This window comes from Artemia franciscana, chromosome 9 (genome assembly GCF_032884065.1).
Source record: "Artemia franciscana chromosome 9, ASM3288406v1, whole genome shotgun sequence".
In the NCBI taxonomy this organism is placed as follows: domain Eukaryota; kingdom Metazoa; phylum Arthropoda; class Branchiopoda; order Anostraca; family Artemiidae; genus Artemia; species Artemia franciscana.
Window position 1 is genome coordinate 14,657,186 of NC_088871.1, and position 25,172 is coordinate 14,682,357.

The 25,172-nt window shown below is 36.1% G+C and overlaps 2 protein-coding genes across 8 annotated transcripts in view; both read right to left on the minus strand.

Moving 5' to 3' along the window:
• Window positions 1-10,485, minus strand: part of LOC136031530 (coatomer subunit beta'-like) — a 75,554-nt gene extending 65,069 nt beyond the window's left edge. Inside the window, 3 exon segments of the mRNA XM_065711199.1 lie at window positions 3,750-3,927; window positions 6,793-7,039; window positions 10,251-10,485. Of these exon segments, the coding sequence (XP_065567271.1) occupies window positions 3,750-3,927; window positions 6,793-7,039; window positions 10,251-10,288 (463 nt within the window). The 5' untranslated portion in view covers window positions 10,289-10,485.
• LOC136031042 (putative leucine-rich repeat-containing protein DDB_G0290503) overlaps window positions 1-25,172 on the minus strand; it is a 424,748-nt gene that overhangs the window by 155,377 nt on the left and 244,199 nt on the right. The gene's annotated exons all lie outside the window — the stretch shown is intronic.

The following is a 25,172-nucleotide window of genomic DNA, read 5'->3' on the forward strand; positions in this document are numbered from 1 at the left end:
AAATCCTTATATATTAACAATGGGCAACTTTCATAACTTATTGCCCTTGCCACGAAGGTTGAGCGGGAGGAGGGGGTGTCAAGTCCGGAGCCATATTTATTTGACTTTTGGACTATTTTGAACAAAATGGCAATCTCCAAATTTTAATAAAATGCATTTGGAGAAAAATGGCCTGGGGGGAGGGCTTGTTTCACTTCATTCAATCTTGACTCTTAAGAAGACCACTAGAATTTTAAAGTTTATGACCCTAAGGTTTATAACTGACAAGCTAACATAGAGCAACTTGCATAACTTACAGCCCTTACCCCGTGGGCTGTAGGGGCTTTGTTAACCCAGAATTCAGTTATTTGATTTGGATTATCTTACTACTACTACTACTAATAACTCACTGCAGCACCAAGGCGCCTGAGGCCAACACAGCTACGCAGGCTTCTCCAACCTAATCTATTTAAAGCCTCCCTCTTTACACCCTCCCAGGAAGTTCCCATTTCCTTTAAATCTTTATTTATGACATCCTCCCAACCCAGACGAGGACGACCTGCTTTCTGTTTAGCCCTACGCGGTTGACCGAAAAGTAAAATCTTTGGAAATATGTCATCATTCATCCACAGAACGTGCCCTAGCCATCTCAACTTGTCTTTCATTATAGCCCTAGAAAGCGGGATTGAACCACATTTTTCGTACAACCTACTGTTTGAAATACGGTCAGTCAGCCGGGTACCCAGAACAATCCGTAGGCAATTTCTTTGGAAAACATCTAGTAAATTTTCATTGCTTTTCGGAGCACCCGTGCTTCAGAGCCATATTTGACCACTGTCATCACTGTAGCTTCCAACATTCTAATCTTGGTTTGCAGGCTTATCTTTCTATTCTTCCAAACTTTTTTTAACTTTGATAAAACACCCTGAGCCTTAGCTATTCTACTTTTAACATCTTCACTGCTCCCACCATCTTTACTAATAATACTACCAAGGTAACTGAAGCTCCCAACCTAAACAATCTTTTCGTTATCTAATGTCACCTGTTCATAATCACTTATTCCTAGCCTTAGTAACTTAGTTTTCTTAACATTAATTTTCAAGCCTTTTTACGCACCCTGAACTCGTAAAACCTCTAAAAATTCATACATTTTCCTCACACTTTCATCTAATATGCTTAAATCATCAGCATAATCTAAGTCCAGGAGCGTTTTTCCTCCCCATTTGATTCCATGGTCTCCAATTGCCTTTCCTGTGCTCCTTAAAACGAAGTCCATCAAGATGACCCATATAAAGGGGGATAGAACACAACCCTGCTTAACTCCTGATTTAATACAAAACCAGTTGCTCGTAAATAGCACAAATCACTTTAATGTATTTTTCTGGTATACCATATAACGATAAGACCTTGGTTAATGCTATTATATCAACAGAATCGAAAGCTTGCTCATAATCGATAAAACTGAGGACCAAAGGTGTTTGACAACAAAGGAACTTCTCAATTTTTAACCTAAGCGTGAGAACTTGGTCGACACATCCTCCACCTTTTCTAAAACCGCATTGTTCTTCCCTTAAAACTTTGTCTACAGCATCTCTCAGTCTAAAAAGTATCAAATTACTCAGTAATTTGCTACCTAAAGAGACCAGACTAATGCCTCGATAATTCCGACACTCACTCTTGTCACCTTTCTTATACAGTGGTTTTATTAAGGTTTTCCTAAAATCATTGGACACTTCCCTTTTTAAAAAATCATGTTCATAATCTTCAGTAGCTTATTCCTAACCTCAGAGCCACCATATTTAAGAAACTCATTAATCATACTATCAGCATGGCCATCTCAAAATGTCTGGTTGCCCTCTCATTACTATGACTCTTAAAAAAGACACTAGAACTTTCGATTTCCAAACAAATAAGCCCCTTCCAAAGTTTATAAAAACACCCCTTCCATTAAAAACGTTTGCAATGGGTAGCTTGCATAGCTTACAGCGCTTGCTTTGGGGCTTGGGAGGGGGGTATCAACCCCAGAAGCTTAACTATTTGACTACTTGAACATTTCGAATGAAATAACAATCTCAAAACTTTGACCGCAAAATCTACACAAGTAGTAGTAGTAGCAGTAATAGTAGTAGTAGTAGTGGCAGCAGCAACAGTGGCAGTGCGCTAGAACTTTCGATTTCCAATCAAATGAGCCCCTTCCAAAGTTTGCACGACCATCCTTTCCTTTAAAAAACGTTCTCAATGGTTTATGTTTGCGATGGGTAGCTTGCATAGCTTAGAGCACTTGCTCCAGGGCTTGGGAGGGGAGAGGGGTGTCAACCCCAGAAGTTTAGCTATTTGACTACTTGAATGTTTCGAATTAAATAGCAATCTCAAAACTTTGATCGGAAAATCTGTACCAATAGTAGTAGTAACAGTAGCAGTGGCAGCAGCAGCAGTAGCAGTAGAGGCAGTCGCAGTAGCAATATTGATAGTAGTAGCAGTATTAGTAGAATTAGGAGCAGTAGAAGTGGTAGTAGCAGCAGTAGTATCAGTTGGGAGCTACAGTGATGGCAGCAGTCCAGTATGGTAAGCGCTCCACTCCGAAAAACTGAAGGGGAGTTGCTAGACGATTTCCAGACAAATTGCCTAGATTATTAAAGTGGTATCTCAAATAATAAGCTGTACAAAAAATAGGATTGAATTCTCCTTTTTAGGGCTATAATGAGAGAAAGCATGAGATGGCTAGGACACAGTCTGCGGATGAGGGATGACGGATTGCCAAAGATTGTTCTCAAAAACCGAGTCGTTCCCGAATAGGGTGGGAAGATGTTGTAAGGAGATTTAAAGAAAATGGGAGCTTCTTGGGAGGGTGTAACAGAAGGAGGTTTTTAATAGATTCGGGTGGAGAAGAAACGTGCCTCAGTTTTGTTGGCCTCAGTCGGATTGATTCTACAGTGAGTTGTTAGTAATAGTAGCAACAGTAGTGGCAGCAGTAGTAGGTTAGTAAATATTCATTCCCTTTAGGTTTACAAGCTCTATGATATAAAAAAGAAAGAAAAAAAGAAAACGAGAGGGAATCGAATAGCATGTATATGTTAGAAAGCTTTAGCATACAGGATCCCAGTTTTTTCAGATCCTCTCTCCTCTGGATCTCATAATATGTACATACATAACTCTTTTGTATAATCTACAAAATTCCTCATTAAATACTAATTTTTTATACATTCTTAGTTAACAGTATAGAATTCTTTTGAAATTTTCCACCAGAAATCCTTTCTTGTCAACTGAAGGGTTCGGACATTCTCGGTTATCAATTAAGCCAAGACTCAAAACTCTGTTTTCTCGTTGAAACTTAAGATTTTAGTTTACTTGTATGAAAATTAACTTACGTTCTATTATCCCCTGCATTTCTGGCTCTTAGCATGCAGTCGTTATGAGAGTATGTTTTGGTACCAGTAAAACAAAATAGATATTTAGGAGACTGACATAATAATATTTTAGTTCTTCAAAATAAAAGAAAAACCGAATTTTGTAACGAAACTATCACCCTAGGAACCAGTTCCCCAAACCACAAAACAAACTCTACTGCTTTACAAATCTACAAGTTTTACCGAACAAAATATTTAACAATAAAATTATCGAAATACTGAAACTCTGGGCATTTACTCCTAGCAGCCTATTTCCAGGAGCAAAACCCCCCTTTCAGTTTGCTTGTGTAAATAAACTCGTCGAACAATAATATCACAGGGGGTTGTCTACAGACTTTTCAGAGCATAAAGTTTCAACAATACCGTCAAATACTTTCTGACAGGCCCAATTTTTGTCCCAGTTCCACATTTTGATTGTCATATCATCACTTCCAGATAAAACAATTGGAAGTGTTGGATGGACAGCAAGGCATCTTATGTAATCCATGTGGGCATCAACAACATGCTGCCGTTCCAGTGTGTTGTAGTTAAAAACTGTTATCTGCAAAAAGAAAAGGAAGTTTTATCACAGGTCTGTATTTAAATCCAGACAAAATATGAAATCATTCACCATGCATGTTTATAGGAGGGATAAGAAAAACCTTCAAGATGGGCTCAAAGAACCAGTCCTTGAATAAAGTATCAAATTAGGGTCTAAAAAAGCACTGTATTTTCAATTTTGTGAGTGTGTGCACCTGTATTATCTATGTATGCACCTTTCAGAGGTAGGAGCAATCATATACCACATATCATGACCCTTTTGAGCTTCTTAAGTGCCTCATGAAACAAGAAAAAAAGAGTTGAATCGAATGTCATGTATGAAAAGGTTGTTGCACAGGGGTTGCAAGCCTTGTCTACGTCCAGTCGTCATTGAATGACTATAAGGCCGTTCTAACTTATTATTTTTATATTGAGCTAATTGTAAAAAAATACTTTCTAAGACCATTTCTAGAAATCCCTTCTCACTGCGCCACACGTACATTCCCGTTTAGGGGTCCTTGCTTTAACGTTCATAACAAGATTTATCATTGACCCAGTAAATTTGTTTGGTCATCTTAAGGAAAAAATACTTGCAATGACTGTAGCAATTAGAAGAAAAAACTGAAAATAAGAAAAATAAACTTTAATCTCTTACTTTAAAATGAACAAAATTTTCTTTTGAGCTCCCCGGAAAATTTCAGGACAATTGAGCTATAATATTAGAGCTCTCGGTACTTAACCTTAGCAACCGGCTTTTATGAGAATCTAGCCTTCCCAGACCCCCCCCCCACTTCATTTTTCAATAAAGGCTTCATGGCTCCATCACAGATGATTTACCGCTAGTTCTGGTAATTACCTCATTTTCCAACACTGAGATATTTGTTATACCTTCTCTTGAACATGTCAAGGAAAGGAGCAACACTACTTCCACCAAAAGTCGAGCTTCTCAGGTTTTCGCGATCCAGCCTTAGCAGCGTAACCAGGAATGTTGATCTCATTATCAATGACGCCAGATTTCAGATTGGTCTCAGATAGACACATGACAGAAGGAGAGACCTTATTGATCGTATGCTAAAGGTGATCCAACTTGGATCAGAGACCTGCAGTGGCTAACAGTAAACGTATCCGTAAGAATTGTCTTGGGACGCACACTTAGTCGTCTACCAGAAGGAAGTTCTATCCGAAGACTTTTTTTTTCAGTTTGAAAATTTGGTAAATACCGGATGAATGGGTGGTTGGCCCAAACAGCGGACAAAAGCTGGTACTCTTGTACTAATTTTTGCAGTTGAAATATAGTATCTGTCTGCAAAGATCCGTGGGAAATTCGTCTCTAAATACAGACTTAAATCTAAAATATGGATGGCATGAATACCTAATATTTTTCAGAATTTTTTCCAGGTAGAGAACAACAGACACTAGTATTTTGTAATTTATTTTGACCAGGCGTATTTTATTGAGCTAAAATATACTAAAACATTACAAAATCCATAAACGTTGGTACTCTCAGACAAATCAGACTTGATAAATTTTTAGGATTTAAATAGTTGTGTACTTTGTATATTTAGAAAGAAAATCAATTGAAATCTGAGTTCTGAGTTCTTTATTTAACAATAAAACCTTCAAGTAATAATTGCCTTTTCATGATTCTCATTATTTCAGAAAAAAGAACTAATTAGATTAAAGAAACTAGGAGAGTAAAAAAAGAAAGAATGCTTGAACCCTTATGTAATGGGACATTGACTTTACGCAGCAGCAAACTCTAAGCAACGAGCAAACCCTGCCAAAACCAACATCATAGAGACCTCCGTAATATGATGATTCCAAACATACACTTTTAAGTGTTATTATTAAAAATTTTAACATAGCTGCATTTTAATCAAATTAAATTAGCTGTTTTAGTTTAAAAAAGGTCGAAATACAAAAAAAATATATATATATTTCCAAAAGTCGTGCAAGCCACACAGCTACCAGTGCAAGGGCCCGAATTAGTGAAGAACTACGAAATTCATACTGAAAGGTCCATAAACCTTTCCTGAGGATAAAAGATCCTCAGGAGAATTTTGCCCTAGTTTCTTTATCATATTTTTAAACCATTTAGTTCATTTGGTTTGACAAATATTAATTATTCTGTATTGTTGCCAACTTCATTTAGCAACTCCTTAGTAACTTTAATTTACCACTGTTTTTCTTCAAAAGTCAACCACTTCGGCAAAATTGTTTTTACCATGGATATCCAAAAAAATTCTGGGATGAGCCTCTTAACATGCCAGCACATTCAGCAGCTTATCTTACTGTGATTCAGCAATCAACTGAAATCATTTCGTTTGCTTGCTCCACGTTTTATGGGTTATTGATGTGCTGTGTCTTGAGTGCTCATCATCTTCAACGTTTTCATACTCTTCTTGGAAACACCTATACCACTTGTATAACACTTGTTTTACTTATTACTTATAACAGATTCACCTAAAGCACCGTTTTCTACAACAATGCCTGGTTTAATTCCATTCTTAGAGTGAAATCTAATACAAATTCTCTGATCCATTTTGTCAAGGAATAAAATAATCAAGAATGACATGAAATCCATGGCGCCTTTCCCAAAGCTGACAACATACTAAACAACAACATATAACATATAACTATAATATGGCTAGCAATATAACAACATACACATACTTTTCAAACATAAATCAAAGTTCCCACAATTACAGGAACTTTCTTCATTTATACCTTCCTACTTCTCTAAAAACTCCAGAATCTTTTGAATTCCTGGCTTAAAAATTCAATTTTTGGGCGATATTAGTCACCCTCCCATCTCTGAAACGTCAGACGCGTGAGCATGTGATGATATAAAAGTGATTAAAAGATGATTAAAATATAGAGTACTTACTCTATAGTCATCTGAACCTGTGATAATCCAATTTTTCCTTGCAATAAATTTTCCAGCTCGGACAGGACTGGAGCACACTTCAAAGGTCTTAATTAACTGCTGGTTTTGATGATTCCAAACATGGATCTTTCCATTATATAATGAGACTAACATCCATGGTTCGGTTGGATGCAAATCAACGCATTTCACCCTATCAGACCTTGCTGTCAGTGTACGTCTGATATCCAATTTCAGTTGCATTTTAAGTCTGAAACAAACTTATAATAACTTTTTTATTAGCACATATATTTGCAGTAATCAGATTCAGAATCGGGAATTTCAAAAATCGGCAACTTTTCATGAGACTTGAAATTTTGACACACGTTTTGACAAAATACATTTCATTTTACATTGATTAATTTCTCAAATAAGCCCATTAAATGGACCTAAGGCACAATTCTACTAGAAGATGTCCAGATTTTCTTATTGTGTTAGTGGTGTGACTAGCTATTTGCTATTTCTAGGTCTAGACCACTGAACAGACACATGGTATAAACAGGTTTACGTTTAATTTTTGAAGGACTAGGTGAAAATGTCATTTCTGAACCAAAAAGCAAAACAAAAACAAACTTTTCCTTCTAAGAAGAACTTGTGTTACAGCCAGTGACTGAAGGAATAGTAAAACAACTCTATTTTAATCGCTATTGGGTAAAATTTTCCTTTTTACCTTGAAGAAAAAAAAATGGTTTCAATCTACTTTTGACATTGTAAAAAAAAAAAAAAAAAAAAAAAAAAAAAAAAAAAAAAAAAAAAAAAAACTGCTAGGAACTGAATCAAAAAGGGAACTTAGTGAAAATCCTAAAAGGTATTGATATTTTGTGTACACAGTAGGCCTACACACCCGAAATCAGCTTTTTAACACTAGAACAAGAAAAATAACATTTCCAATTGTTGGAACACAGAAAAAAAGAGGAAAATGGGACTGAGTTAGTCACCTAGAAGGACTCTACACTGGCATCCATATTAAGCACCTTATTTAACATAATCTGAAAATAAATACCAGGCAGAAAAAGTATCTAGGAAAAAATAAATGAAGTTGGGCTTGAAAACCAAAAGCTTGAAGCTTAGTTGAAATCGTTGTTAGGAATCGGACTTGCTGCAATAATCTAATATCTTTGAGTAGACGTATGAAAAGACATTAAATTGCAGAGACAGCAAAAAACGGGTAATTGCAAAAATATTTGCATATATTTTAACAATGGATTGCAACAATTCAAAAACCATAAAAAATAAACCAAAAGCTTGAAGCTTAGTAGAAATCAGACTTGCTGTAATAATCAAATATATTTGAATAGAGTGTAATGTGAAAAAACATTTAATTGCGTAAACAGTGAAAAACTAGTAATTGCAAAAATATTTGTGTATACTTTAACAAGGGATTACAACAATTCAAAAACCTTAAAAATTAAACCAAAAGTTTGAAGCTTAGTAGAAATCGTGTTAAAAATTGGACATGCTGTAATAATCAAATATCTTTGAATAGATTTTAGTATGAAAGGACATTTAACTGAGCGAAGAACAAAAAAACTGGTAATAGCAAAAATATGTGTATATATTTTAACAAGTGATTACAACAATTTAAAAACCTAAAAAAATAAAACCACAAGCTTGTTTGTGCAAGAAAACAAAGTTACAGGATTATTTCTGACATAGCTGACAACAGTAATCAAGGTATATCAATAAATATCACGTTGCTATGAAAATGGCAAAGTGTCAACATTTACGCTGAAACACTGGACAAGGAATTTTTGAATATATTCAATTTTGCGCATTTTTTTTCTCACTAGACAGATTTTTTTTTACAAAGATCTTTTTAAAGTTTTGGTTACTATGGACTATTTTACCTTTTGGGGCTGCATTAAAGGATCTGAATGAAATTTCTACCAGAAAAATGTTTTAACTATGAAAGAGTGGATGAAAAGCCATCAAGTGATGTATTCACTTTCATCCTAGCCAAATTACATTGAAAACTGCAAATTTAACAATATTTGACTGCAACTGCACTATATTCTACCCCCCCCCACCTCAAATATGCAAATAAATAACCCAAATTATATATTTCCCATGAATTCTGACAATGTGTCTCTCTTGTTTCAACCCCTGTGCATGAGACAAAACAAGAGAACAAGAAAATAGAATGGGAAATACATAGGGCTATACATTTGTACATTGGGGGTTTAGGTATAAAGTGGAGCTGCAGTCAAAATTTATTAGCAACAATTGTTGGTAAATGTGGGGCAGTTTATATTACTGACCTATAAATAAATTGAACATACCACTTGATGCTTTTTTGTATGTGACTCTTTCTGAGTATAACAATTTTTGCTCAAAATTCAATTTAAGCCCTTTTATGGACCATCAAAGATGATACCTTTTCCTTTTATTTTAGATATAACTTATATACTGCTACAGCTACTAGAGTCACTCTAAAGACCTATATTAACCATTTAAACAGGTTTACCCTTAAATCGAATCAACTGTGATGAAATCAAGAACCAGAATAACACATGGGAAATATAAAATTTGGGTTATATATTTGCACATGAGGGGGGGGGGGACTATAGCAAAGCTGCAGTTGAAATATATTAACTATAATTATTCTGCATATATTGAAGTAAGAATTGCTGTTTCTAACCCTTCTATATAGCCAAAAATGAGAGGAAAAGATATCATCCTTGAGAGTGGGTAATGGGGTTAAGATTGAATTCCTGAGTAAGCAATTGTTACATTTAGAAAGGGATAAAAAAAAGGCATTGAGAGGTCTTGTAGGTCAGTACTATAACCTGCCCCAAATTTGCCCCATTATTCTGCATGTTATGAAATAAGATTGGTTTCCTAACCAAATTTTAAGTAAAATTTTAGTTTTTGCTATCTTGGAATGTAGTTGAGTTAGTTGAATGAAACTTTCAGTAATGAATCCAGGGCCAAAAATATATTCTGGAAAGGTATTTCCAAGGTACTATGTCAACCCTTTTCTAGTTTCTGTAACTTAGAAATTTATATAATTGACAGGTCTATTATCTAGGCTACTGGAATTTTGACAAAACAACATTATACCTTGATTATCAGTTTTCAGCCTCTTTGAGTTTGAGGAGTTTGAAGTCACATGGTATCAAATTTAAAGTAAAAAAAAAATAGTTTATTGAGAGAAACACAATATTAATCATAAAAGAAAAAAAGCAAAGAAAAGGTCAAGTTAGTTAAGCATCAGATGACCAAATTCACAATCAAATAGAAATAATCTGCTGTAAATCAGTCAAAGGGCTGGAAGATCTCCCTCTATCTGGCCGGGATGGATGGATGCTAAGTATTTCACCCTGGGAAAATGGAAGGCTCCATCCTTGTTTTTTGCAGGCATATCATACTCAGGAAGCTGTCAGAAGAAGGAGCAGCTACCTCCAACACTACAAAATACTTACAAATATAACCCATGAAGAACTTTGCAATGAACCAACATCCATCCTGGGTTTTTGGTGGATAACTTTAATCTTGTTTTGGCAGCTGCCTTGCTTAACAGAATAAGAGCGCCAGAGCTTGTTGACTAATCAATTTGTCAAACCTGTAGACTTGCAGGACATCCAGTAAAGCTTTGCTGATATTGCCCACAAGCTCTTGTAGAGTTTCTTGAGTGAGAAGTGGATGGTCTTGGATGACTCTAGAACATAATAAGTGTTTGACAAACTCATTCTTTAGATTGTCTTTTCTATTTGATGCTACACTCTCAAGGAGTAGCTTCAGAAGCTAGGGGGATTTGTCTATTCTTACTGCAGTTTCTTTTAGGCTGTGTATTTTGTAATCATCAAGTATTTTCCTCTACACTCTTTTCATTGGGGCAAAAACAAGCAGCATCAAGAGGTTGCAGTATACTTGGTGCCTTTCATAGAAGGAATACAAAGTAAATATTGTTTTCCCTACAGACTTTCAACATTTTAGCAGAAAAGTGGGGAGAGAGGTTGTCACACAACAAAACTTTCACCCCTGTTCTTTTATTTAGGTAGGGGAGTGCTGGTGACATGAGTCTTTCTTCAAAAATTTCACTCACAAACCATCCTGACTAAGATGCAGCCTACCTAGCTCCTATAGGGCTTCCTGTTCACCAAGAGCTAAACATGCCTTTAGCTTTATAGCACACAACTGTTGAAAACAGTTTGCATTCTACATTTCCACCTATCATCAGGGCTATTGCTCCCTTTGTTTCATTTGTTATTCTGGAGGGAGATTTGGCATCTCTTTTCACAATGCACTTCTCTTTTTCAGGGTTTTCTGTTAAGTTAGTGTCTCATTGCAATTTCAAATATTTGAAAAGCCACATGCTGAATAGTCCCCACTTAAATTGTCACAGTACTCCTTCAGTGCTTCAGATGAAAGAAAAACTCTTTTTTTGGAGTAGTTTGCTATGGTTCTCAATCAAAGATTTGAACAATCTTTGACATAGAAAAGAATTGATAAAGTCTTTCCACCAATACTGTTCTTAAAGCAATCTACTACTTTTCCAATTGATGCAAGATTAACTTTTAACTATGAGTTTCAGCTCAAAGCAATCACCCCCTTGGCACATATAAACAAATGAGAGACAATGGCTTCTTCCTTTAGCCCTGTCAAGAAAGTTGGTCTTCCCACCTTTTTATTGTGCTCTTTGTTCATTTGGTAGGAAAGAGCACCCAAAGGAATCCTGTATGTGTCCTACTTTTTCCATCACTTCTTCATCATAACTGGCATACTTTCTTGCATTCACTGGTTTTGTATACTGTATGTTCTGGGTATTGGCAAAAATTCTTTATTAAGAATTTGAACAACATTGAACAACATTGAACAACAATAACAAATCCATGTGGCTGCACAAATTTGAACCCTGGATAAATATATATTAGATTGTGAGATAAAACTGTTTTTCTTTATTTTTTGCATTATCCCTAATCTTGTGTTACCCTAAGTCTTAATTTAAGGGACCTACCACAGTGCTGTGATTGCTATATTTAGACTTTTGGCCATTCATTCTATTTTAAATTCTCCAAGGAATTGCGCATCTTCCCGTTCTTCATTATTTTAATTATAGTGTTACTGGTCTATAGTTGTGAAGTATCTGTTTTCAATAAAGCCACAGATTACGTAAGCTGAATCGTTTATCTTCTACATTTGGGGAAACCTGTGCAGAGGAGAGCAATAACGAACACGAAGAGCCGTATTGGTACCGGCAGGATATTCATCCTTAAACTGCTGGGGATAGGCGATTCGAGTATCCGCACTTCCCACAGGTCCAAATTCACCCCCCCCCAAGTTCTGAAAACCCCGTGACAAATTGATATCTGTTGACTGAAAGTTTTTTTCCCTGCATTTAAAAAAAAGAAAAAAAGGCAGTGCCTTTTTCTCATATCATGCCGCTGCCTAGCAAAATTAAGGCCACATCAAGTAGAAGACCAAAAAGGACTCATATAAGTCCGAAAAAAGGATCCGACAATTGTCTTGCCTGCGTTATTGCATTAGAAAATGATTCTTATGCCATTCTTTGTGATGGGTGTGGCAAGTGGATTTGTACCGAGTGTCTAGACATACCTGAACATGAATATCTGCTTATCACGAAAACCTCCCGACGTGTACATATTTGTATCAAGTGCCCAGCATGTAAATACGGATCAACATCTATTAACATTCAAAATCCAAGTGTTGAGAAGCTACAATAAATAGCATGAAAAATGAGATCATTGATAAAACCCCATCTCAAGCAGCCTTTCAAGAAATTGTCAAAGCATCTTTAAAAGACTTGGAAACATCACTAAAAGCTGATATCTCACCAACTGTTGGTAAGATAAAATCAGAAGTGTCAGCACTGGAAACCCGGGTGTCCGAAAAATGCTCGCTCTCTGAAATGCGTTCCGAAGTCCAGATGGTAGTTCTTCAAGAGACAACAAGCATCAAAGCCAATCTTACCCAGCATCTTGATAGTGAGATCCAGTGCCACTTTTCTGAAGAAAGGGACAGACAACATAGAGCCCTTAACATTGTTGCGTTTGGGGTCCCTCTGCAACCCAATGACCAGCTATTCATCAAGTCTTATATTGATCAAAAGTATAAGCTCAGAGACGTTCACATCAATAATGTGAGAAGACTTCTGATCCCTACTAACTCTCTGCCATCTGCACGCCCTCCTCTTGTTCTTTTTACTATCCCAAGTCTGGACATCCAAAGGTCAATCATAAACCACTCCTGCAAGCTCCATGAGGATATACAATTTCGTGGTGATGCATCCAAGACAGAGAGAAACATGAGAAAGGCCTTAGTTGAAGAGTTGAAAAGAAGAATAAGCTCAGGTGAGCCTAACCTCATGATCTTCAAGGACCAAATCGTTCCAAAACACAAGGCTGCTCATTGCAGTTGGGAAGCCACCCGGCCCCCTCCAAAGCAATCCGCAATGGAAACCTAGTTATGTCATTGCATCTTCATGTAAACAGTTTTGTTTCCCTAGTGCTTTGTTTTGATAAATCGTCAGTTGATAATTCTTGTGAAGCTTCATCCAATCCTTCTCCAAATGTTTCCTATGTCAATCTAAGTGTTATTTCCGCTAATGATAATTCAAATGTTCTATCTAATAATTTGTTCATGTCATGTCAGAATTCAGCAGATTCAAGTTTTTTAAGTACCATATCTGATGTTACCTCTAAGTCTCAACAGCCAAATTTCCTGAGTCAGAAGCCCCTTTCTGGAAATACTTTCCGTGTTCTTTCAAGCAATGTTGACTGTCTGACAAATAGCTTCTAGAATCCGGAGTGCTTCTTAGGGAAGAAGCAGCAGATGTTGCGAGTTTTGTTGAATTGTTACCGAAACATAGTTTTTTGGCGGTTACTAAAACATCCCTACAGATCTCGGGATATCAACTATTTAGAAACTTGGAGCACCCAAATTATCGAAGAGGAGTTGGTGTTTATGTAAGAGATAGTATCCAAGTTAGTGTTGAAAATCCTACTATGCTTGATATATCTTTGATTGAAAATGTATGGCTTGATATCTGCATTGCTAATAAAAATTTGCGTCTTGGGTGCATTTATTGAAGTCCAAGTGCTCCTTCCCTTGAAGATAGTGAATTGGCCCTAAAAACTATTATTGATGAAATGACATCTTCAATATCCCTTCCTAGCTCATGTGAGTTAATAATCACTGGAGATTTTTATTTTCCTGCAATTGAATGGGTTGAAGGAATTGGACATTTTTCATCTAATAGTAGAGACTCACCTTTTTTATCTTGCCTATCAAATAATTTTCTTTATCAGACTATTGATAAGCCTACACGCCATATAGCTGATCAGAATCCCTTGCTGTTAGACCTTGTCATATTGCATGATACTGATTCCCTCATTCATGATGATTATTTCCTAGTTATTCTGTCTGTGTTGTCCCTAAATAGTCGTCCTCAGACTTTCACCAGCAATGAGGAAATACAGCAGGAACTTTCATCTGCAAACTGGTCAATGCTTATCACCAGTGACATCAATGAGTCGTGGTTAAATTTAAAAAAAACTCCATGCTCTTGAAAAGAAACATTCCATGGTTATTTTTGGGAAACAGCCCAAAACACTTCCCTCCCTCACTAAAGAAGTTAAGAAGCTGATTAACCAGAAATCTAGAGCTTGGAAACGGTATTTGAAGAAGAGGAGCCAGGAGACCCTGTCAATTTATAAGGCAGTACAGAATCATGTAACAGATTCTGTAAAAAAAAAACTGAGATCTGCTTACAAGGAAAAATTAGCTTCTGAGATCAAGTTAAACCCAAAATTTTTCTGGAGACATGTCTCTTCTAAAAACCCAAAAACCAAAAGATTGTAGCTAGTGCAAACCATGCTTTAGGGACAACTAAATGAACATTCATGACTAGATCTCCACAAATAATCACCAAGCTACACAAGTCTTGTCAGACCAAGGCTAGAAACTGGCATGTCAATTGCATCTCCCTTCTATAAAGTGGACAAGGACATGATAGAGAAAGTACAGAGGAGAGCAACAAAGATAGTAGATGGGTGCCAACATCTTCCTTACCCAATGAGATTGCAAAATATGAACTTATGCAGCATGACTTACCAAAGAAAAATGGGTTATATGATTAACACTTACAAATTGATTCACAACAATCCAATTTATGGTCTCTTCTTCATCAATTCATCACAGTGGACAAGGGGTCATTCTAAGAAGCTCATAAAGGTCAACACTCAGAGGAGGGAATGTCATCACTTCCTAACCAACCAGGTAGTAGACCAGTGGAACTCCCTGAGCAATCATACTGTATCCAGTAAGATTGTCAAAGAATTCAAAGTCTCACTTGACAAGGGGTTGAGCAATAAGGAATGGAGGCTGGAATGGAACACCTTGGAAACCAGACCAGAACATAAACCCTAGTCAATAAAACCAACTCAATATTCAAAACAATTCCAAATCAATCCACATGGCAATTTTTGAAGAAATGCTGAGTAATGCTACAGGATGGAAAATCCTTCAATTGCTCCAAGTTGCAATTTAAGATAATAACACAAACATTGTTAAAGGTCACTACCCTCTAGATAGAGAAGGAGTATGATTGACAATTCAAAATACCTTCCCAAAAGATCATTAAGGCTCTGGATAGGCATACATATGAGATCTTCCTCACCCTAACTCAACTATTTTCCAAGATAGCAAAAAAACCTAAACTATAATTGGTAAAATTCCAGTTAATTGACTTCTTGCTATCTCAGAAATGGTTTAGGTTAGGAAAATGAAACTTTTAGGGATGGGTCTACAGGCTAAAGTATGTCCTGGGAAGGTATTTTAAAGTACCCATCTCCACTCCTTTTCCCTCTAGAGGGCCCTGAAATTTGCCTACATGACAGGTCTATACCTATTGAAGTTTTGACAGAACAACATTTTACCTTAATTTTCAATTGCTAGTTGCTTTTTCTCTGCCTTTAGTTCTGAAAATGCAGTTCCTGTTATTTGAGTAGAATTTTGAGCCATACCAATGTTGTTGTTTTTTCAAGATTTAGGAAATGTATTTGCATATCTTTAAAACCATATAAAATGGAATTGAGCAAAGTTATGAAGCTGAAAATAATTTTGTTGTACTTGAGTTAAGCAGAAGATCTATTTTGCAAGGTTTCACTTTTATAACCCACATATTTATAAAGGTCATTAAAGGTCAGTGCCCTCTAGAGAGAGAAGGAGTGGAGGTAATTGCTTCAAAATACCTTCCCAGGACATACTTTAGTCTGCAGATCCATCCCTGAAAGTTTCATTTTCCTAACCTAAATCCTTTCTGACATAGCAAGAAGTTATTTAACTAGAATTTTACCCTATAATGTTACCCATGTTTCCTTCTCAATGGCCCCTAATCTAGAGCTTTACCTACTTGTATCAATACTTTTGGAATAGGCCTATACTAGGTTATTATTTAAAATAAGCTGTATATGTTAATGACAAAACTGATGCAAAATATCCTAGGCTACTATGTCTCCAGTCTTAATATAGGTTCAATACCTTTAAACTGCCAATATTTTAGTGTATGCTCCAAATTTTCCGACGTTGACGTTGACGTTGACGTTAACTCCCCTCTTGCTGTTCAGCCTAGAGGACGTTCTATGGCAAGTCGATTCTCACTTCTTAATAAATAGTAGGAGGAAATCGTATTTCCTGAAACTTTAATTCAAATGTCCTTTAATCTTGCAATTCTTGTCAGAAACTGTATGACAAGACTAACTATCATACAATTTTCTTCTTCACTATCAAATCCTCCTAATAACATATATAGGCTCGACTGCACTTTCTTCTGTCTGAAAAATTCGGTTATTTCACGTCTTTCTTGTTCGCTTTCACGGCAAATTATCATCAAGTGTTCTATAGTTTCTGATGCACCACACTTAGGACATTCCTCACTCTGTCCCAAAAATTTTGCTTTGTAACAACCAACTCCAGCATGGTGTGATCGGAGTCGAAACAGTTTCTTTGCTTCATATCTAGTGAGTCCTTTATACACCTTCGTTTCTATATTTCTCTGTTTTTTCATAGTCACAAAAAGATTCCCAGTCAAATCTCTATTCGCTTTAAAACCCTGACGATCAATCTCTTTAATCACTTTATCAAATATCATAACTTCGTAAGGAGTGTCCATGTCGGTTACAAGTGTTCCTGACTCAACTGCGGATTTGGCCTTCAAATCTGCTATTTCATTTCCAGAGATCCCAATGTGGGCGGGAATCCACTGAATAACTACTTTCTTCTTTTTTAATATGTCTTGTAGTTTAATGTAACATATAAGGACATCTCTATTTGGTTTTGCCATAGTATTAGCATTTACAACTGCTTGAATAGCACTTTTTGAATCAGAGCAAATGATAACCTTGTCCTCTTCAACAGATTCCTCAATGAACTCCAGCACCTTCTTAATGGCGTACACTTCTGCCAGGAATACACTGCTCTCTGGAGGTAATTTGAATTTTTTGGACACATTTTTGAAAGGGCACCAAAACGCTGCTCCTACATGCTTCATTTCATCTACTTTTGATCCGTCAGTGAATAATGGAAGGTATCCCTTGTACTCTTTTTCCATCATCATGCAGAATGCCAAGTCCGCTGGAGTATCTTGGTCCATATTGAATTCTAATCTTGAACTGATCCTGTTTTCCTCCCATGGTGGAGGGACACCTATTTCACCAACTCTTAACATTTTGGAAAGTACTATATCAATTCCATAACTCTTACAAATTTCTAATGCTGCTTCAAGACAATTGGATTGATTTCTTGCTTTAGATGTGTTGGCAGTTGCTTGGCGACCAGGTTTGATGATTTTTGACTTAACTGGGTGGTTATTTTCTAAAGACCAAATCCTCTGTACATATTTTAAAAATCTGATCTTTCTTCGTGTTTCCAGGTCTGCTAGACCACTTTCTGATAGAAGGAAACTAACAGGTGTTGTTTTTCTTGCTCCAAATGCAATTCTTATGGCTGAGTTTTGGATTACATCTAATCTTGCAATGGTTGAGTGACAAGCTGTGCCATAAATTGTTGAGCAATACTCCATTTTAGGCAATACATATTTGATATAATACTGGATCAAAAGTTCTGCTGGTAATCCTCTAGCCATATAGGCCAAACTCTTCATAACATTGAGTCTTTTCAAACATGTATATTTAAGATACATCACATGGGGTTTCCAGGTAAGTTTATTGTCAACCACTACACCTAGTATTTTTGCTTCACTAACATATTCAACTGGGTGGCCACTTAAGTACAGATCCGGAAGGGTTCCAATTCTTTTCCTAGTGATAACAATTGCCTTCGTCTTTGTTGCAGAAAACTTTAAGTCAGCTTCTTTGGACCATTTTTCTAATTTTGCAATGACCTGGGTTATTAGGGTCTTTATATGGTAGGTGTCACGCGCCATGACCCACGCAGTATTGTCATCTGCAAAAATAGCTCCTCCATCATCCTTCATGTTGATAGGAATATCATATGATCCTATGTTGTACATGTCAGGCCCCAATGCTGATCCTTGAGGGATTCCTCTTTTAGGAAACACTGTTATATTTGAAATTGTTCCACCAACTCGCACTTTAACTTTTCTTCCTATTAAATAATCATTTAAAAATGCTAACATTTGGCCTTTTATGCCAGCTGTTACTAGGCCTCCAACCATTTTTCTATGAAGCATATTATCAAAAGCGCCTTCAATGTCAATTAAAATCGCTGCTAAAATCCACCCATTTTGCAAAGCATATAATGCCTCCTGTTTGAGGCACATAAGACTGTCTTCTGCACTTCTATTTTTTCTGAAACCACACTGAATGTCTTTCAAAATTTTCTTCTGTTGTGTCACAGCTTCCAGTCTCTTCTTCACCATCCTTTCCATAACTTTCCCCAAAACAGGGAGAAGGGTAATGTATCTATAGTTTTCAATCTTTGATAAGTCTTTGCCAGGCTTTGGTAGCATTACTGCTTCACCATACTTCCAAACATCAGGAAATTTTCCCTCCCTCCATATACCATTGATTAATTCTAGCAGTACATTGATCCACAATTTGGGGAGCGACTTCACGAACTGTGGCAAAATTTCGTCTGGTCCAGGAGATGTATCAGGAAGCTTATTAATTACATTCATTAATTCCTGTTCAATGAATGGTCTATTGTATGGTTCGTTTTGTCCTTGTGTTCCAAGGTCACTTACTTTTGTGTCCATATTGGTCTTCTTCTGTATATCCGGATCTCCCCGGCCAACGGTAGAGCTCATGAATTTGGCAGCTGCATCAGCTTTTTCATCATCAGTCACAAGAAGCTTATTATCAGATGCAATAGGTGGGTTGCTCCGGCCTGAAGTTGCTCTGTTATTCATCTTTTTCATAAACTCATATACTTTGGATGTTGGTTTTCGAAAGTCAAGTTTGTTTATAAAGTTATTCCATGATTTTTTCTTGGCTTCAAGTACTGTTTTTCGAAATATAGCATAAGCTCTTTTCTTTTCAATAAGGCTATGAAGATTTCTCACCAGATTATATATTCTCTTTTTTGCAATGAATTCTCTTTTGGCTTTCGAACAATCTTCATTCCACCAGATACACCCTTGGTGACGGCTGATTTCTCTATACGGTACAACAGTTTTGGCTATTTCTATCAATTTCTCTTGAAATATTTCAACTTTCTTAGATAATTCTACTTCTTCCTCTGTTAGTGATTTCACATCAAACTCGTCCAGTGCTTCTCTGAGTATAAACCAGTTAAAATTTTTAGTTTTAAATCCCTTTCTCTTATTACCTTTTGGAAGGACTTCTTCATTAATAGTGCACAATATGGGGTTGTGATCACTGGCCAGTTCACTTTCCGCATCACATTCTATGTTTAATTTGATATAGAGTCTAGGATTGCATAATAGCAAATCAATTGTTGTTGTCTCTCCTGTCTGGGGATTAACTCTAGTTTGCATCCCAACCGGTGTTGCTAAGCATATTGGGCTATTTATTAAACAGTTTTCTAAACTTGTTCCAGAACTATTTACATTTCTACACTTGCACCAAGATTTACTATGTGCATTCATATCACCCAATATTATCAGGTCCTCTGCAACTGGTATCATTTTAATAATTTCATCTATCCTTTCTCCCAACAGTCCATTATTTCCAGATGGGTTATATACACATATAACATTCATTTTCTTTTCATTTTTTAAAAATAGTTTAGTTCCAACTACTTCCACTTCATTATCAATTGATTGCTGGCTTGCTAAGTCCAATTCTTCATAATGAATATGACTTCTTATTCCAATCATAACTCCACCTTTTCTTCCTGTTATTCTATCATTTCTCAAGATGTTGAAACCTTTGCAGGGGCTCATGATATTTGGTTTTAGCCAAGTTTCTTGAATACAAAAAATATCAATGTCTTTTCTGTCACAATATTGAAGCAATAATTCCCTTTTTTCTCTCATGATTGAACATGCATTCCAGGATAATATTTTGAGCTGCATTAAGGACATGTTCTGTTTTCCAAGGTGCTACTTGTTTCACAAACCAATTTTACATCATTGCGGTCAAGTTTTCCAAACTTCATTTGCTCAACCAATTCACACAGTTTATCTACCTTTTCATTCAATGGCAAGTTTTCAATACTCAGTATTCCTGGGGTTATAAGCATCCCAATCACTAACTTCTTTGCCGTCATTTGTTGCAATTCTGCTGCAGTGTTACTGATTATTCTTTTCTCAGGATTCAGGTTATTCTGGACTACATGAGCATAACTTCTAAATGTTGTCCTTGCTCTTTTAAATCCCATGCCATACTTTTCTGCCACTTCTAGCACTTGTTGGTTCTCCCTTCTTACTGGGCATACTGATGAAGTGGATGAATGGTTTTGTTTACAATTGGCGCACCTGTATCTGCTGGTACGCTCATCTACACTCTCCTGTTTCAGAGGGCAATCACGGCTTTGATGATTCTTGGCACATCTGAGGCAGATCTCCTTTGATTTACAGTCTTTCTGAAGATGCCCATATTTCTGGCATTTGTAGCACTGCATCACCTTCCTATGGTAGGGTAAGACATCTCTGTTTCTACCGCAGCACCACACACTTGCTGGGGTTATAATTGATTCAAAAACCACCATTACTGACAGGCTGTCTTCAAGCTTTTTTAGATCCCGGTTATACCTCTGCATTCTAATCACTTCTTTTACAGGCACAGCAGATTGGATACTTTCCTCAATTTGTACAATTGATAAATATAAAGGAATTCCTTTCATCACACCTCTTGATACATGTTCTTTCCTTAAAACTGTTACTTCTATGTTATTCACAGTTTTGATTTCCAATGCTGATTTCATCCCGCTCTCATCTTTTAAATGCAAGTAAATAGTGTTCCCTTCACGATTTGTTTCAAATTCAAATCTGCCACTAATTTTTTCCTTGAAAAACATACAAAGTTCGTATTCATTTAAGAACTTGGCATTTATATCAACTGCTTTGATTACAACACTTCCATGTATCATTTCCTTTTCAGGTATTTCCAATAATGGGATCTGGAAATTTGAAATATTTCTCTTATCTTTTGTAAGTGACAGGCCTTTGGCCTTCTGGTCTGGTCTTTGGTGAACAAATTGTCTCTTTGGTGCTCCCCTTTCAATCTGAACACTTTCATTACTAATAGGTGAGGTCACTCTCCTTTTCAAGTTATTCTCTTTTCCTCTTGAGCATAGTCCTTCCACTACTCTTGGATTTACCATAGTCATATCATCAGATTCAAAGTTTGTGTCAGGTGGAGAATGGTCAATACCTTCTAACTCACATTCTTCCACTTCAAGTCCATTATATCTGTTACTCACTGTACAAGCATACTGTGCCTGGTTCAGCACTGGTGCTCGATTACTGTACACTTGTTGTCCATATAGTTGTGTCATAACTTGGCCTGATTCAAGTCCATCATTTGTGTTATTCACTGTATACATATACTGCTGTGATGGGTTGGAAGTTGGGGTATATACTTGTCCATAAACATTTGGTACGACTGCCGGAAACATGACTTTTTGCATACCACTAGGCATATTCCACTGCATTTGCATCATCTGTGGTCCTGGGGCCCCATTTACAGGCCCCTGCATGGGACTATGAACCACTGAATACTGTCCAACACTAGTAGGAGCTACTGTACCCCCAGCTGGGGGGCCAGTTTGACTGTTCATGATACCACTAGTCTCCAGTCCACAAAATCATTTATTCCAGAATTTTCTCAAACAGACTTCATGCACCACAAACAAGTTTTTAGTTAAAAACCTTTTTCACAAGAAGCACGTGCTGTGAATTCTCACAAAACTCCCATCTAGTTCCAATTCAATACAAGCAAGTTTTCACGAAGAAACCATTCTGCTCCAAATTTTCCCGAAATTTCTACAATCTTTTCCGTATCATAAATAAATTATATTAATTTGCAAGTTAACAGATAAAATAAACCGTAAAATTTAATTGATTTCCACATTAAATATCTGTTAGTTCAAAATTTATTAATTTGTATTATTGTTTGCGATAAAATATTACAGTAATTTTGATATTTTCGTAGATTTAGTTGTCCCATCCATATTAGAGTACGTCTATACTTTTCTGAATTTTTACGTTCCGACCACGGAGAAAATGTATGTAATATCCATATACCTTGTTTCTGTTGTCTCAACCAACTTTAAATTTGTCAAAAATAAAGCAAAATCTCTGTTTCAGGGAATGAGCTTCGTTTTTACTGCAGCAGTGACAAGCTTTAACTTGAGAATATATTATACTAAAAAAAACTTTTTTGTTCACGTGGTATTACGATAATTCATCCATTTATAGTTTAAACAAAAAAAAGTTTTTCAACTGAAAATAAGGAGCATCATTAAAAACTAAAACGATAAGAAATTATCACGTATATCAGGGGGATCCTCCTTTTCAATACCTCGCTCTTCACGCTAAAGTTTGACTTTCTGGGTCCATTAATTTAAAAATGATTCCAGAAACACAACGGCAGTTAAATTAGAATAATAAGTTTTTTAATGTTAAAAAAAAACTTCTAGCATAAAAAGCGAGGTATAGAGAATATTATATCAAGACATTCTCAAAGATATAGTTATTAGATTTTTCGGATATGCTGAATAAAATAGCTATCTCAAAAATTTTATCGGATGACTTTGCAAAAAGGGAAAAAAAGGAATCAATATTTTTGGTCCTTATTTAAAAAGGACACTAGAACTTCTGATTTCTCATCAAACGGCCCCTTTCTTGGTCCTCTAGGATCACTGGTTCGATGTGCTCAGTGGGAAAAACGAACAATAAAAAAAAGAAAACTCGCAGCCGTGATCTTGATTCTGGGAAAAAATGCAAGATTCCACATTTTGTATATAGGAGCTTGAAACCTTAATAGCAGGATTCTCTGATATGCTGAACCTGACGAGGTTATTTTCGTTAAGATCATTTGACGTTTTAGGGGTATTTTCCCCTTTTTGAAAAATTCGGCAAATTTTTTCAGTTTCGTAAATCTTGATGGGTGACATTAAACTTAATGAATTTTAAATGTTTTGAATAAGCATCAGATTCGATTTCTGTTTATGTGTCCATTGTTATTAAGACTCTGTTTCTTAAAGTTTCAGTTGCTTTTGGGCCGCATCGATCCTTACAGCTCGTTTCCACGAACTGTTTGATTTGTGACATAGATAATAATCTATGTCAATTTGCCAAAATTTAGGAAGGACCTCGTCGGAACACCCTGAGACAGGAATATTTACCATAATCACGTTTGTATTCAGAATACAGTTACATTGAATCTTCTGCTACAAAAGTAGTTGGTGCATGATATTTTTCAAAATATTTTACCTTTTCGCGCAAGTCTTTTCTCCCTTTCATGATTTTATGAAACAATATATAAGTCAGCTTGTAGTTAAAATAACACTATCTGATTAATTTCAAAGTGCAAAGCAGAAGCCAATTTCTTTCCCTATTCCACTGGGTCGATATCAGGATAAATAAAAGTTCAAATAGAGTAAAATCCTTTTGTTAGACAGTTATGATAACATTCACAAAATATACTAGATATTTCAATCACATCTACAATGACTCTCATCAGCATAAATACTTTGCTGATTACTTCTTAGTATTTCTACTGATGACCGGTCACGGCACATGTGATCGAAATGTCCAGTATATTTTGTGAATGTTATTGTCACTTAATAGGATTCATTCCTATTCGATATTTTATTTATCGTCATGCTGTGTGATCTTTAAGTAACCTAGGTCGATACTAGAGAAAAAATGCGTAGTGTGTAGGGCATAAATAAAATACTCGTGTGGTCTCAGAAGTTGGTATTTACGTTCAAAATTCTTAATTTCCTTACGAAAGTGAATCCACCTTTTTCCCATGAAGTCTTGGACTTGTATTCTTTTAAATCATTTTTATTTTTTGAACGGTCCCCGAAAGCACAAATTGCTGAAAACTATTTGTCACCTGAAACTCTTATATTTATTTATAGTAAGGTAAATAATAATGTTTCCAATCATCACTCAATATAGGGTTTCGAATCATCCATCAGATACTTTAACTTTGTAGAAAAGTCTTTTCTCTCATTTCTCAATCACTGGAAATCCCTTGTCCCTTCCTGAATTTCGAAATCAAATAAATTATTTCTTGTTTTGGATTCTCATTCTGGAAATTGTTCAACTTCATTTTGGTGTCCATGCAAATAAATTTTTTGGTCTTCTAATCATTTGGACAAATGCCGACTGATAAATATTTTACATTAATTGACGAGACATTTTTTTTTTTCACGCTTTTTATATTTCCTTTAAACAACGCCAAGGTTGGCGATGCAAACACAATATAAATTTCACTGTTGAACCACGAAAAACAAAAAAACAAAAAAAAAAAAAAGCTAAGAGCTCATATGGCACTTGTGACGAGGCAAGAAGAGCCAAGAGCTCATATGGTATGAGCTCTAACAAAATTCTATGAATCAATAGATTGATTTAAAAGGAAAATCAGAGGCTTAATGCCGGTCGGTATTTAAAATAAGAGCTCTGAGTCACGATGTCCTTCTAAATATCAAAATTCATTAAGATCCCATCACCTACTCGTAAGTTATAAATACCTCATTTTTTCTAATTTTTACTCTCCCTTTAGCCCCCCAGATGGTCGAATCAGGGGAAACGACTTTATCAAGTCAATTTGTGCAGCTCTCTGACACGCCTACCAATTTTCATCGTCCTAGCACGTCCAGATGCACCAATCTCGCCAAAGCACTGAACCGCACCCCCCAACTCCCCCAAAGAGAGCGAATCCAGTACGATTACGTTAATCATGTATTTACGACATTTGCTTATTCTA